Here is a 15,449-nt window from a genome sequence, read left to right on the forward strand (position 1 = left end):
TTTCTTGATAGCCTTCATATATAATCGCTTCTTGTATTTCATTTTCAGAATTTTATTTCATTGCGCCACCATTTTTATTTGCGATTATCAGAGTTATCAGAGGTAAAATATTACACTTGAATTATATGACAACGCACCATTTAAGCGCTCTTTACTGTTAATTACGTAAATTAATTCTCTCTCTCTCTCTCTCTCTCTCTCTCTCTGATATTAAACCTAAGCTACTGCATATTCATTCTATCTTCCCTCACTTAGCACTCCTGTCATTATTTCTCTCTTTCTCGAAAATCACGTATTTCCACTTCTCGTAAGTCTTAGATACCCTCAATTCACCACTCCTATATTTCCAACATATGGCCTGTATATGCCCCCTGCATGTCCCCCAATGAGCTTACCCTCATTGCCCGACAGCAGCCCGCATGTATTCCCCATTTCCTTCTGTCATTGCCCGACATACTGCTCGCATATGCCTCCTATATGTTAACATTCGAATACTGTCAATGTACAGCATACAGCCCGCATATTGCCCCCTATATGTCCTCCAATGTCTTTATTAGTGTTTCCAACATATGGCCTGTATATGCCCTCTGCATGTCCCCCAATGAGCTTACCCTCATTGCCCGACAGCAGCCCGCATGTATTCCCCATTTCCTTCTGTCATTGCCCGACATACTGCTCGCATATGCCTCCTATATGTTAACATTCGAATACTGTCAATGTACAGCATACAGCCCGCATACTGCCCCCTATATGTCCTCCAATGTCTTTATCAATGTCACCAAACTTTTGGGGAGTATTTCCAATTCAATCCCTATCTAAAGTCTATTATTCCTATCAACATCTCTTTTTGAGTTCACTGCTTTCCTTAGTAAAACAAGTACACTATCTCAATAGATAAATGGAGCAGATGCCAAAAAGCCTGTCAAAGGATGTCAAGCCTAAGCACTGGAAAGATGAAATTGATTCCAGTCGAGTAGGCGCTGAATATTTCTTATCACAACCTGCACGACCTGTCTTTATTCCAGCAAATTATATCCTTTCGTGCTTTGGGGCAGGAGGACTCAGATCAGCTATTGTCAGAATGGTCGCAGTGGATGGATGATCTTGGACGAAGCAATTATGAACATATTCGTCGAAGGGCAAAGTCAGCTGGGATCATGACAAAATATGACATCGACAAATATTATAAAACAATAGAAGCTAAAACCTGGAGAGATGAGATTGATGCAAATCGTGAAGGAGCTGGCTATTTCCTACTACAGCGTGGACGCCTTAACTTTAATCCGACAGACTATATAGCCTTTCGAAGATTGGAAAGGTCAGAGTCATATAAACTACCAATAGAATGGTCACAGTGGATTCTGGATCTCAAGGAAAGCAGTGACGAGCATGTCCGTCGGAAGGCTGATGCGGCTCCTATAATGGGAAGAGATGACATACACGGATACTACAAGAATATTATTGTTGATGAACATGAGCTGGAGATTCTTGGATTATCATCAAAGCAAACAATTGGAGGGAGCCATCATCTTGCATCCCTTCTGGAAGATCGACAAGGTACAATACATTCAAGTCTTTCTGATAATACTACTAGCGATTTAATCTTTAGTTAACTTTTTTTTTTCATTGTATTCTATCTTGATAGCAGGGAAACCCAATACTACACAGTCGCCCACAAGATTGCCTTCAGTGCCTATGAGTCCTTCGGGTAAAGTTGATTTTCAAGAACTATATTATCATTATTATTACTATTGTTGTTGTTGTAATTACTATTTCATCATCATCTAAACAACGTGGTTTGCTACCATTTTCTACTCTGTTACTCTGCTTTAATTAGAATCTACACAAGATCAGAACTTGCGAAATGATGACCAGCATCTTGACATGCCACGACAAAAGAAAGCCCGCATTTGTTTGTCGCCATTTCCACTTCATGGAGCGTCCTCAGTATCTTCCCGCCACACACCTCCTTATGCTGGGGGGTCAGCAGACTCCTCCCCTGAGTTGTCAACGATCTCACCTCCCTCATCTCCGGATTTTACTCTTGATGGCGTTAATGTGGAGCAGGAGGCGAACTCTTTTTTTTCCAATGTTGGTACTCTACAAGATATTCTCTTCAACAGTCTTCAGGAGGGTAAAAACATACCTTCATGGGCCAAAAACCGACCGCTAAACACCTTCATATTGCGGCTCAAGGAAGACTGGGGCGTTAGAGTTACAAGTTTGTATTACAAACCAGAGGCTCATACCGATGTCTTACCGCTGCCATTTTTGGTTAGTCCGCTATCAATTACAAAAGGTTTATTAAGTGGTAGGCTTATAATTGACTAATACCGATATCGGTATGAGTCTGTAGTTTTTGCAGCTTCATACAAAGTTTGTATGAAGCTGCAAAAACAAAACCTATCCTTGACCATACCTATGTGGATGAAATAGCGTATGTATTTGCTCTTGATCTCGATTATTTTGTTAACACTTCTATGGTTGTGCTTAATGCTTAATATTTACTCACTACATTATTTGATTTTGTACCAGCTTGCTCTCAGGAATTGTGCATCTTAACAAGAATCATATCGGGTTCTCGCAGTCAGAAATATACAAGATACATATCTGGGGAGGTGTTCAACATGTTTTACAGTAAAGAAATGGAGGACGCCGATATGAAAAGAGCCGAGGATGCCACAATCCTATGGGCAAACTGGGCTCAGGTAACGTTTAAATTGAATACATCATTCTTGTGGCTAAAGCTTAACGATCAGTTAAAGGAATGAATCTTAACACCAACATTATCTGTGGATACTTAGAAACTGAGATTGGACCAGTTGAAAGAGAGATTGGCGGCACAAAGGGATGGTCGGAAGCCTGTAGACATCAGTGTTGAACCATTGATCGAAACGATATTGTCCTCATATGCTGACTGTAAAGCCAAAAAAATCACATCAGTATTTTTTATTGCACTTCATGTATTCCGGCAATTTAATAGTTGGTCGGGGTTATGCTCAGAATCAGATTGCATGACAGCAGTAGTGTCACCAATATTGAGAGAAATCATGGCAATTCAACACAAAATCAAGTTCACATGGTAACATTTTTGATTTCTAAATTTCACCATTCATTCTTGTGACTATAAAATTACTTATGATTATAAAACTAACATGATTTTTATATAGCGCCAATGCCTGTACAACTACTGGAAAAACGAGAAAGGTAAATCTCCAACAGAGTGGTCAGTCCCGCCAACCTATTGGACAGACAAAGGACAGGAACGAGGTTTTTTTTGGCGAGATGAAAGGAAAGCACCCAGGTTCAGAGGCTATCAACACAGATATTCTCCGCCTTGCAATATTCACCAAGGATTCATTAGATTTGCTTCATAACGCTTTGGAGAGAGGACCACCACTTATGACTTTCCAGACTGTGGGGTCTGACGTTGTCTTTTTCCTTGGCGCCAGAGTCAATAATACCATCGTCCATATACGGCTGTCAACTGTGGGGCTACCCTCAAGCTTGACGGAAGTAGAGCTTGATTACGACTTTTTTTCCACCTCTTTCAAGTCCAAACTCTCATTAGCATTACCAAAGATTGCCTTGAGGAGAAACGCACGACACCGTTGCAAGAAGACTCTTTCCCAACTCTAGGAACTCCAGAACGTAATGAAGCATTGAACAGCACAAAAAACCAAGGAAAGTAAAGAAAAATTTGCAATGAGCATTTCGAGTCCCTTTAGATTTTAGAGGAAAGGAAATAAATATTCAGTCCTGAACTTAAAATTTCTTATTTCCGATATGCATCACATGACAATAAAATATTTTTGAGCGTGTATACTTCATTTTATTCAATTCAAAAAATGTGAAACATTTTTTTTGTTATAATTGTATGAAATACGACTTTGGATATGACTCCAGATCACGTTCGGGACATTGTTTTGCGCTCCTTTGCGACCTCACGCAACATATTTTTTTTTTTTGCGTTCCTTTGCGGCGTATTTTTTTGAGTTCCCTTTGTGGTGGTGCAATGCAACATTTTTTGCGTTTCTTTGCAACAATTTTGCGTCCCTTTGCGGTCTTACGCAACCAGCTGCAAGCTTGTCGCTGAGGAGTATGGGTGATCAATATGAATCATAGGAAAGTGAATGAGAAACGTTCATCTTTTTATTGATCACCTCCTCTTACTGATTTAAATAAGAGTGAAGGACCTCTAATTTATAACTACTATATAATTGATAAGTGAAATTACTTGTGTACAGTACCAGGACAAAATGTATTGGAGTATCCTGAAGTATTCTATTTCAATTCAATTGAACTAGAAAAAGTTTAGTAGAACTTTATTTACTACCTGCTCCACAGTCGATGAAAAAAAAGATATACAATACTTTATTGAATTGGAAATCGACCTAATTCATTTACTATTCTATTTTTTACTCCAATACATTTTGTCCTGGTACTGTCTGTACAAACATTTTTTCCGTGGGTATTGTATTCAATTTAAAAATGAGAGAAATATGTTGGTCGACGACTTTAAACAAATATATTTGAATTGGATAGAATGCTTCCTTTTCTATGCGCTTTTTTTTTTTTTTTTTTTTTTTTTTTGGCCATAGCGTTTCTTGTTGTCAACAACTCGTCTCAGACTCCTATCCTCTGCATCAAACTCATGAGGTTCGTGCGTGGGTTTCTGTTTTCCGACTCTTATGACTTTTGGCGAAGATTTAAAATATTTTAAATGGCGTTGAAAATAGTCAAAAAAAATAAAAATCCCACATTCATTTTTCCATTACAATGCCAAAATTACCCAAGTCTTGCACCTTATACCACTGCGTGTTAAGCTCTGATTCAGAGAGCTTGACTTCCCCCAAAGACAAAGCCAGACATGCCAGAGAATATCATGTTAAGAAAGCAGTCTATGAAGACCATGGCACTGGTGCCATCTTTGAGTGCACTCGCGACGAATCAAAAGAATCAAAATTTCACTGCATTTGCAAAATTCATATAAAGTCCACTCATCCTTCATACGACATCTTCAGAATAAGGAGCGTGAGCACCTAAATGGTTTGGTTCAAAAGAAAGAGGCATTCAAGGACGATTACTTTGTACTGAGATACTGTATAAACCAGATAGAGGGTCAGCCTCCAGCGGTGATGCTCCAAATAAATCTAATGCGTACTTTTAAATATATAAAGCTAGAAGCGAAATCATCAGAGCTGAATACGAAGGTTTGTAGTCGCTAGAAAATCATAAATACTCTCCACCTATATAAAAACTGTCAAGAACAAGAGACAACATTGTCAACGATTGTTTAATAACGTTCTGTGCCTTTATTTTATAATATGTATATAGAGCTCGCAAAAACAGTCGGCTATCTTGGAAGCAGTTGTTCATGCAATGTTTTAACCTAATTGATATAACTTACTATGTACTGTAATATGGAACTAAAGTTCAATAGGACAAAGGGTTCTTTATTTCTGGACAGACGATATCTTATGTACTAAAAAATAAATCATAAATAAGGTTGAAGTGAGTGAGTCATCAATTTTAAAATAACAAAAATATAGCGAAAATGATATGGAATGATGCATAGGACCTTGTGAAATACTTTGATTCACCCCTGATCCTCAATTAAACCATTAGCCCTCTCCTCATTCCCCTCATTCTCCTCATTCCTGGCGCTCAACACAGGTTCTAGGACTAGTGTACTAGTTATACTCTAGTATAGATACACCATATCGCTATATTTATGCCACCAAGAAAGCCAAGGACAATACACCCACTGTTTGCTAATGTCGCTAGAGCAAAGGTCATGGATAAATCTGGATATTATGAATACCATAACTCACCATCTCCAAGCGCCACTGCCACTACTGTCATGGTTGATGATGATAATCCCCAAGGTAGTGCCATAGACAGTGCTGAATCTTCAAGCATGATTGGCGGGACCAAGAGAATCAATTATTTTGGACTAGACGAAGAAAGTTCCGACGAGGAAGTGGACGAGGAACGGCGACAAAGCATCATCAATGGAAAGCGAAAAGCAGATGAACAACTAGAGCCTCTGCCGAACCCAAACCAGCGGGCTTTTATTCAGCTCCCACAACCAACTCTACTTGAAAGGCAGGATAGGAATCTCGATATCTCAGTCAAGATCGGTTTAAGAGAGCAAGGAGCAGTTACAAGAGCTTCGGCCATTGATCCGGAATTCGAGTCGCCTCAAAACAACAAAAGTCTAGAATCTAAAACGAAGGTGGAGTTCCGTGAAGCGCAGGCTATGGTACGTGCCCAAGGAGTGCGGGTAGATACTCTTCGAGACAGTAGTAAGAAGAGTTATGAACGATATATTCGACATTGGAAGGTACGTTAAAGTAATCAAATTTTGCTATAAATTATCAGGAATAAATCAAGCATTCAAGCCGTGAATTAACTCTCTTCTGTTAGTCTTGGTGTTTCCGTAAAGGATATGGAGATGACTACAGGGTTCGATATGCAAAATTCCACGTATATATGGAGGAAAACTTGGCAGATGAGCCTTCCTTTGCGGAAAATCCTGAGGATTGTATTTTACCTATCCGTTGCAAATCAGTGAAGAAAAAGCCATCACCGCCATGCTATGAAACTGGAGATCGAGCACAGGATGTCAACGAATATCGCTCCAATTTGAATGGAAAGGCAGCTTCATTTGAACTGATTGATATGCATATAAAAGCCTGCGTGGATTTGTGGGAGCAGCAGATGGTCGATCCTGCCCTAGATATGAGTAATGAACGTCACCCACGATCAAAAGCGATTTGGACTAGGATGGATATTTATAGAAGGAAGATGAATATAGAGAAGGTTCCGCACAAAAGGCGAGTAGTGCTGGATCGGGGCGATGAACTGGAGGAAATTAAAGAAGTAATGAAAGCAGCGTGGATGAAATCAAAAGGCCAAATCCGAATTGGGCTTCGTGATAGGCTGGATGCGGCTTGGTCTCACTTTCTAATGGCCCGAGGCGAGAGCCTAAGATACGCCACTCTTGGCAACATTGAGGCCCATACATTTCGCCAAAAGGATCCGGCTGGACAATATTGCCTAGGTGTCATCCTCACAATGTTGCAAGGCAAGACAAACGACGGCAGCCATGAGATGTACGGGGTCGCTGTCAGAAATATAGATGTTGAGCTCTGTCCTGTTGGTGCCCTAGGGTTTTATTTTCTTGACCAATTTGAGGTAAATGCAGCTATTCGCTTATTTACAAAACTCTTTATATATACATACTATTTTCAAAGGCCATCGTGCTAATAGTTTCTGTAGTTCCAGGGCGGACCACCGGACTTCAACACTCTTGGTGAGGATTGGACGAAGCTTCATTTAATTCATGGTGGCGATAGCACTAAAAAATTTAGTCAATCTGGACATCATCAACCATCCTTCAAAGCGCAATCAGGAGCTGGAGTGGCTATACCAAACAAAGTAACTCATAGGTATCGTGGCTCTGGAGCTCGTCATGCTCAAGAGGCTGGTGCAGATGTCAGGTCGATTTCACAGCATGGTGGATGGTCAACTGAGCGTGTTATTACACATTACTTGAGCAGGATTTCTCCAAATGTTGCTTTGCGTATGGCTGGCTTTACAAACCACGATGAGCCATTTTGGCTACCTAGGAATACTTTCCTCCCGCCAGCTGAGCTTCAGCGTGAGATCTTTCCATTCATCGAAAGTAGTTTTGGTGGACATCCTGACTGGAAAGCCATCGTTGAAAACGTTATGATGGACCGTAATCGTGGGTATGGTAGGCGTCCTGAGTCGAGGTTTAACCCTAGCAAATCAGAGCTAATATTATCACGCTTTCTTTTGCTGTTAGCTCACTTGCGAAAGGTGATTCTACAGGACGCTGTCGCTCTTTCTCAGACTCAGAATGATCCTGCGAGTAACTACATGATGCATCGTATATTTGGCCTTCCATTATTTAGGAGTTCATTGTACTCGGATTTTAAATCGAGACTTATGGAGCGGATGATTACAGAGTCATCGCCTACCTCAGACAGCCTTCGCACTAATGCGCCAGCTATTCATTCAGAGTTCCGAGCGATGAAAAATAAGCTTAATGACATTGATCGGAAGCTTGGGACGGGACTAGTCGGAGACTTCGAAGGAATGATGGAACGTCAACAGACTCTGTGGACACATGCGATTGGCAAGGCTTTTTTAGAAAGCACCAATATGACGGTTCGAGAACTTGAGCGGGTTGGTTCGTCCATTAAGATGAGCATAACCCAAAGTCGCCAATTATTTTTTGAAACACTGAGCAGAGTAGCTCAAGAAGCAGGAAGAAAGGAGTACATAAAAGTACAACAGGAAAAGAGGCAACTAAAAGCTAAAATACAACAACCTGCATTGCAAGGGATTCTGGGCAGGCTGTCGAGAGAAGTTCCATCATCTAGTAGCTCTGGCATTGATAACTTATCACCACCTAGAGATCCAGAGGATTACCAGCAAGGGAGTGAGAGCGAGAGTGGCGAAAGTGATAGTGGCCAGGAGAGCGAGCCGGTTGAGCCGGTTGAGCCGGTTGTTATTAACGAAACCGTTATTGCTGTTGATGATCATTCTCATGATGATCAAGATCTATGTGATCAATTTAACGAGGCACTTGGCACTGACGCACTGGATCAAAATTGGGAGGACCAAGAAGGCCAAGAGGACCAGGAGGCTGGTCAAAATGCAGAAGGACAAAGGCGATGGGATAACGAGAAAGAGCTAGAGAAAGAGCTTGGAATGCGCTTGTGCCCATATGTACCTGAATTTCACTACATGGAAATGGAACCAAGGGATAGGCCGATTCGTGATCTTTGGAAGGAGTGGTTTTATGGAAACGAAGAAAAACCTTCAATATGTCGTATGGAAATTGAACATGGCAGTAGATGGCGTCCTGGCAATGCCAAGGCTGCAGTATATTTATTCAAGAAGCGTCTAATCAACTCCGTTCTTAGAGAAATGACCAATGCGGAGCCCAATCTCACGGTGGAACAACGTATTTTTTATGCATTGGACAGCGTTCATTTAAAGATATCTCAAGCAGGATCAATTAATAAGTATGAGAAATCTCTTCCAAAAGGCGCTCCAAAACGCCGCCGAGCTCCTGTACAAGAACCGGACCAGCAAGGTCAGTTAGACCAGCAAGATCAGTTAGAGCAGCAAGATCAGTTAGGCCAACAAGATGCATAGATAGACACTTATAGTCACTTATTTAATGTTAATAAAAGAAGAATTTTGAATGAAGTTTGACTATTGTCTGTGGACAGCTGATATGGAAGATATATTGCTGTTGCCTATTGTTTTCAATTCAATCAGAATGGTGAGTACGCTCGGTATTCCACATTTGTGCCGCGAAAAAGATGGACAAACGCCAAGTTATGCTCCAAAATAAGGCACATGCTGCACGTGAAATATGTTTATGATTCAGAAATTTTATGACCCCAAATAAAAACATACTGTAAGTGCAAGATATCATCTGCCCCACGTGAGTGGTAATTTAAATCATCGTATACGCTATATGGGTTTAAATGGTGCAGTTGGTGTAGTATTTTTGTATATCACAAATGAGCTGTTTGGCAGCTCCCACAGCGCTGCAACTTCCAACAGTAATAATTTCAGACTCCTCCCTACTCTAGACTCACCTCCACTTATTTATATAAAGCCAGAATCATGTACAATTATCGAGATTCCGTAGGATACACGTTGCTGCTTGTAGATGAAATAGAGACCCCGTGCAAATAAAAAAAGACCCTCGTGCAAATAACTTTTTTTTATTTGTATGGGGGGAGCAGTGTAAATAGAGTGTGTACGGGGCAGTGCAAATAGATTTTTTTATAAGTAAAAATTTATGGATTAATCTATTTGGCAGCCCAGTTGCTAAATATTATTTTTTTTTTTTTGATAACAAGGACCCTCAGGATCATGGGATTTATTTTCTACACTCTATGAACAAAATGCTCCAGAAACTATAGCCAATAAACAGCTATTACTGCACAAACGACAAGAGCCGCTGTATCCATGATTTCATAAACCCTGACCGCCGTGGTTGGTACTCAAAGTCCACCTTTCCGACGTGGCCTGTTGCGCAACGCGACAAATTATCCGCTATCCATAGTCATCAAAAACTTCATTCCACCTAGCCGCTCCATCACGTCCAGTTTGGTTTTCCCAAGGTAACTGTCCCGGACTCGGTCATCCGCGATCTTGTAGATCTCTTTTACATTCAGCTTCTGTGAAGGGACAAGGAAATCATTGCTACTACGTCTGTGCTCCCCAACACAGTTGCGTCCTCTAGCGCGTTTGCTCATAGCAGTGATTCCACGAGCCTTTTCCCATTCAACGGTGACTTTACACCGTTTGTTCCAGATTTCTGTACGACCGAATTCCTCTATGGCCTTGACGAAGCGCCCTGCCATATATGTAGCTATCCTTGTTGTTGTCTTGAAGCCAACTTTCCAACTCTGAGCAATGGACTTGGGCGTAAGTCCATGGTAAATGTCCTGCACAGACCAATCTGGTGTGTGCTCTCTCTCTTCCTCATCATCGCCGTTCCTATCACCATGGCGTCGTACTTCTCGCACACCATCGATATGCATCTCCAGAGTTTTCCAAATGTAGTCCTCCTCTGCCGCAGTAAAAGTTGGCTCTTTTGTCCTTGGTGGGTCTACACCTCTCTCTCTGGCCCTTTGTGCTTGCTCCTGCACTGCTTTCAACTCTTTCCTCCATGTCCTCTCCCCTATCACATTCACATTTTGGATTATCTCCTTCCACTTCTCGGCCTGAGTCTCCATCGTCCTTGGACATCTCCAGATGTGCGATGTGTCTTCATCCTCTGTCCCACACACTCTGCAGTTGCCGTCTTCATCCCAGTTGCTAAATATTATTTGGCAGCCCATTGCCAAATATAGTCAACTTTCAAGACTCTCTTTGGCAGCCCAGTTGCCAAATAACATTCATTATTTACTTGGCAGCCTACCCAGCGTTATTTGGCCTCTAACTATTTTTTTTTTTTTTTTTTTCATTCCTAGGAACCGTATATGTTTATAACGCTCATACTTCAAATTAATAAAGCTCCCGTCTTCTACGTCATAGTTATGTGTAGTGACATTGTCTTCAAGTAGGTCGCTCATACAGTTTTGGAGGTGCCATTTGGAGATCAATGCCTATGAGAGGTTTTCGCTCGGAGCAAACGCGTCTCACCTACTACCTAGACGTCTTCAATAAACCATTCCCTAGCCGTGTACATTGAAGGCTGTTTTGTGAAGATGTCATCGCCGCTGCCCTTAGTACCTCCGGCGGCATTAGCTGTGCAAGGCAATGTATCCACAGAACGCTGCTTGTTTTACCACTGATGTTATGACCCTGTTTATCAAAAAAAAAAAAAAAAAAAAAAAAAAAAGTAATGTATTTGGCAGCCCAGCTGCCACCCAAGAGTGCGAAGTTAAGTGGCAGCCCCCAGAAGTAGGCTGCCAAATAGAGGCAAAAATTACTATATTTGGTATGGGCTGCCAAATAGATTAATCCAAAATTTATTTGCACGGGGCCGTACAAATAACTTCATCCTATCGCAGAATGCAAAAAAGGGATCTCTCAACTGTCCTTAAGACATTGAGATATCCATTATATGGATTACGCCCAATGTGGGGGTCGAACCCACAACCTTGAGATTAAGAGTCTCACGCTCTACCGATTGAGCTAACCGGGCTGATGTTCAGGTTGAAAATTAGGAGCTATTTGTAGCATTTTCTGGAACGTGACAAGCAGTTATTACAGATAATTGGCCAATATTCGTTTAAGGGGCAGTCCGATAGACACAAAAATAAGGAGGCAAATAACCTTGACGACAAAGAGCCAGGCTGAGTAACTTGTTTTTTTTACAGGCAAAAGGGAGTCATTATAATGATGTTTGCGGCAAGAAAGATTGGTAATCAGCCTTTAAAGTGTTTTTTTATATATTATCACTTTCGCGACATCACACGTGCCAGTCCACTGGAAGTCTGATTGAAGTCTTCCAAGTCTCCACAGTTAATCATCCACTGACCAAATTTAAAAACACTTTTATGTTCAAGCTGACCTAGTCCTTGGTTCCCTTTTACGATCAAGTCCTAGATTTTTGAATACTCAGATTTTGAGCTGCTCAATAAAGTTTTTTTTTTGTTGCTTGTCTTTGCTCCATATTTTATACATGTCGTTTTTAAAATGTAAAGGTTCATATTCTTCAGTTTATACGATGAATGATATCGAGATGAACCTGCAGAGGTCGCTCACTTCCAAGCCATATTTATTCCATGAAATACAGTGTATGGAATGCGCTCTTGTTGTATGAGTAATAAAAACCCTTTGAAATTCTGATTGGGCAATCCTGAAGGGATCCACGCAACGGTCACGGAGGAAGTTTTTGTACTACTTGTGCAACATGAGAGATGGCCGTCAAGTCATTTCTCCAACAAAGGTGTGGATGCATTGCTTGTTTGCTGCAAAGTAAAAAAAGGGCAAGCCACAGCCTCTTTCCAATCCCATTTGAACTTCACCAATAAAAAATAATGTTCATTTCTTTCTTCACTGTTATTCATCAGCACTAGTGCCGAAACAGGAAGCACGGGTGTAGACAGGAACAACGACATCCGGATACTTGAAACTGAACCAACACTGAGCCTAGGCTCATCAAACATTCTGCTATGAATTTAGAGCTACTGGGTAGATGTTTTTCCGATTTCATGTCGCGACCATGTGATGTATAATGTTAACTGGCAGAACCACCTCATATCATGGCTGATTGTTTTTCCCCCTTCTTCTCTGCAACACATTTTTTTATAGACCCCTTTGAGCAGGACTTTCCAGAGGTTATTGAGGACACACTCGAGGATGGCCCTGCAGTGACCGTCAAATTTAATCGTCGGGGCACGCTTTTGGCTGCTGGGTGTTCAGATGGAAAGATTGTCATCTGGGACTTTGATACGCGGGGTGTCTCACGATCTTTGATTGGACATGTCAAATCTGTGACCAGCCTGAGGTAACATGGGAAAAGATGTAAATGGTTATGCTGTCGATGCTATCGGCTCTTTGACTCACTTTTTTTTTTTTTTTTTTTTTTTGGTTTTGATTCATGATACTCGGATCATTGTTATCAGTTGGGCGCGTAATGGTAGATATTTGTTATCGTCATCAAGAGATTGGAGCTGTATTGTATGGGATCTATTGTCAGGGACAAAGAAGCACACCATTCGATTCGATACACCAGTTCTTAATGCACAATTTCATCCAAAAAATAAGTAAGATCTCGGAGGAAAAAAAAAAAAAAAAAAAAAATACACGAGTCAGCATAATGCGTCGAGGATTTATACATTGATCTAAATGCTTTTTTATTTATTTATTTTATTTTATTTATTTTTATTTTTTATATATATTTTTATGGTGTTCAATAACTAAGCTCGGTATTCATTGCTGCTTTACATCAGGAGAAACCAGTTCTTGTTGATTTTTCTAATGGCGTAAATCGATCTCCTATTTTTGAAGAAAATCCTCCCAACAACAACAACGACAATAGTAACAGAGAAGAGGACTCGACTAAACAAAACTCATCATCAGCAACGGGAACTAATGCTGGGCAAACACAGCTGACACTGGTTGTTACGTTTGATCGGCAGGGCAAGCGAGTTTACACAGGATCAAATCGTGGTCTGATCAGCATTATTGACACAGAGACGCGAACTGTATGTAATTAAAAAAAAAAAAAAAAAAAAAAAATACTGAACGTTTACAGCACGTGGATCAAAAATTAATTTCGGCGTCTGATTTACTTTTCTTTTTTTGTTCAACATTTCGAAAAAAAATCTTAGCTTCTTCATGAAATACGAGCAACTACCAGCGCGATCAAAAATATTCAGTTTAGCAGGAAAGGGAAAGAATTTGTCGTTAATGCGAACGACAGGGTGATCCGGCTATTTACGGTTAATGAGCAAGGTCCACCAGAGCAAGTGCATAAATTCCAGGATTTAGTGAACAGGATTCAATGGAACCAATGCTGTTTCTCCAGCGATTCAGATTATGTTATTGGAGGCTCTGCACATCAAACTCAACACAACATCTACATTTGGGATAAAATTGGAGGATTTCTTGTCAAGATTTTGGAAGGACCCAAGGAGCCATTGGAGGATGTAGCAGTAATGTCAATAATGTTAATAACAAATAGGAAGTTGGCCTTGTATAAAGTTGTCATAAAACAAGAAGACTATCGAGTGATATTGACTTTTCTTTTCTTTTTTTTTTATGAAAATGTATAACAAAAAAGTGGCATCCAATTAGACCGATTGTGGCATCCGTCTCTAGTTATGGGATCATTCACATTTGGGCAACAAACTATCAAGAGAATTGGAGTGCATTTGCACCAGATTTCAAAGAACTTGAAGAAAACATAGATTATGAAGAACGAGAAGATGAGTTTGATATTGTAAGTTTCTGTTTGTTTTACTTGCCTGTTGTTTGTTTATTCTAAACAAGCATGTTACTATTGCTGCTATGATTTATTAATATATATATATATTTCCCTACGTCAGGTTCCGGAAGAAGAGGCCTCAAAACGAAAACATGATGATGAGGATATACTTATAGATGTAACGACCATTGAAAAGGTTAATCCTTTTAACGACTCTGACAGCGATAATGGCGAAGAAGAAACATTTTATCTACCATTACTTCCCAGTGACCAGCAAGACGCGGAGTTACTCAACCAAAAACATCATCGCCGCCACCGTCGCCACCAGCACCGTCGCCATCATCACCATCATCGTAATAACAACCAAAGTCATCACACCAATGAGAACGATAATAATGGCCATCGATATCTCAGACATGATCAAAATAATAGCCATAGCCATAGTCACTCACAATCACATACATCGTCAAAGCAACAAATAGTACCATCATTGTCGCAAGGCCATAATGGTAATAGTATCATCAAAGATGAAGCAATGGAGCATTATACTGCTACGGAGGATCCAAAACGAGATTTGAAAGACCGGAGCCGTGATAGAGAACGAGATCGGGATAGGGACAGGGATCGAGAGCGTGATCACGAACAAGATCAGGACAGAGGACAAGAGAGAGAATATGACAGAACCAAGGATAAAGACATAGATCTTGATCATGAGGAGAAGCATAAGCGTAGGCAGCAACAACGGTCCGAAGAGAGTGACAATGAAGATGAGCAGGGTTTAGATGTAAGGAGTACAAACGGGGATGATCACGACTACAATCGAGACCGAGACCGAGATCTACATATCAGCAATAATAACAACAGTAATAATCATACCAATAGTAGTGCCTCAAGGCGAAAACTGGAAGAGCATCAACAACATTCACCCTCGCGAAATGTCAAGAGGCAGCGGTGATAAAATGAGTTCTCCATTATTTTGACCTTTTTTTTTTTTTTTTTTTTTTTTTCT

At 40.6% G+C, this 15,449-nt stretch overlaps 6 protein-coding genes and 1 non-coding gene across 7 annotated transcripts; 6 read left to right on the forward strand and 1 right to left on the reverse strand.

Annotated features, from left to right (window-relative positions):
• The first annotated feature begins 892 nt into the window (after window positions 1–892).
• On the forward strand, window positions 893–2,430 carry BCR41DRAFT_26687 (hypothetical protein). The gene is made up of 3 exons (XM_022020189.1): window positions 893–1,557; window positions 1,649–1,708; window positions 1,838–2,430. Exons 1-3 carry the CDS (start codon window positions 1,095–1,097, stop codon window positions 2,329–2,331), a joined length of 1,017 nt encoding a protein of 338 aa, XP_021882756.1. The 5' UTR covers window positions 893–1,094; the 3' UTR covers window positions 2,332–2,430.
• BCR41DRAFT_26684 (hypothetical protein) lies at window positions 2,431–3,762 on the forward strand. Its single transcript, XM_022020188.1, has 4 exons — window positions 2,431–2,437; window positions 2,536–2,708; window positions 2,805–3,082; window positions 3,171–3,762. The coding sequence occupies exons 2-4, from the start codon at window positions 2,628–2,630 to the stop codon at window positions 3,637–3,639; spliced, it is 828 nt and encodes a 275-aa protein (XP_021882757.1). The 5' UTR covers window positions 2,431–2,437; window positions 2,536–2,627; the 3' UTR covers window positions 3,640–3,762.
• Window positions 3,763–4,743: 981 nt separating this feature from the next.
• On the forward strand, window positions 4,744–5,141 carry BCR41DRAFT_350397 (hypothetical protein; the record flags this gene model as incomplete). Its single annotated transcript, XM_022023659.1, has 1 exon — window positions 4,744–5,141. A coding segment is annotated over one exon (183 nt), but the record flags the coding sequence as incomplete, so codon positions are not given.
• Window positions 5,142–5,576: 435 nt separating this feature from the next.
• BCR41DRAFT_26727 (hypothetical protein) lies at window positions 5,577–6,425 on the forward strand. The gene has a single exon (XM_022020190.1). The coding sequence runs from the start codon at window positions 5,735–5,737 to the stop codon at window positions 6,353–6,355; it is 621 nt and encodes a 206-aa protein (XP_021882759.1). The 5' UTR covers window positions 5,577–5,734; the 3' UTR covers window positions 6,356–6,425.
• A 1,768-nt stretch (window positions 6,426–8,193) lies between these two features.
• Window positions 8,194–9,195, forward strand: BCR41DRAFT_369466 (hypothetical protein; the record flags this gene model as incomplete). Its single annotated transcript, XM_022026462.1, has 1 exon — window positions 8,194–9,195. One exon carries the CDS (start codon window positions 8,194–8,196, stop codon window positions 9,193–9,195), a length of 1,002 nt encoding a protein of 333 aa, XP_021882760.1.
• Window positions 9,196–11,637: 2,442 nt separating this feature from the next.
• On the reverse strand, window positions 11,638–11,710 carry BCR41DRAFT_t51. The gene has a single exon. It is a non-coding gene; the product is annotated as a tRNA-Lys (tRNA).
• Window positions 11,711–12,497: 787 nt separating this feature from the next.
• BCR41DRAFT_334661 (WD40-repeat-containing domain protein) lies at window positions 12,498–15,415 on the forward strand. Its single transcript, XM_022021945.1, has 7 exons — window positions 12,498–12,702; window positions 12,823–13,018; window positions 13,137–13,277; window positions 13,436–13,718; window positions 13,845–14,168; window positions 14,297–14,455; window positions 14,562–15,415. Exons 1-7 carry the CDS (start codon window positions 12,684–12,686, stop codon window positions 15,393–15,395), a joined length of 1,956 nt encoding a protein of 651 aa, XP_021882761.1. The 5' UTR covers window positions 12,498–12,683; the 3' UTR covers window positions 15,396–15,415.
• Window positions 15,416–15,449: the final 34 nt, after the last annotated feature.

Source organism: Lobosporangium transversale, assembly GCF_002105155.1.
Source record: "Lobosporangium transversale strain NRRL 3116 chromosome Unknown BCR41scaffold_12, whole genome shotgun sequence".
Lineage (NCBI taxonomy): Eukaryota > Fungi > Mortierellomycota > Mortierellomycetes > Mortierellales > Mortierellaceae > Lobosporangium > Lobosporangium transversale.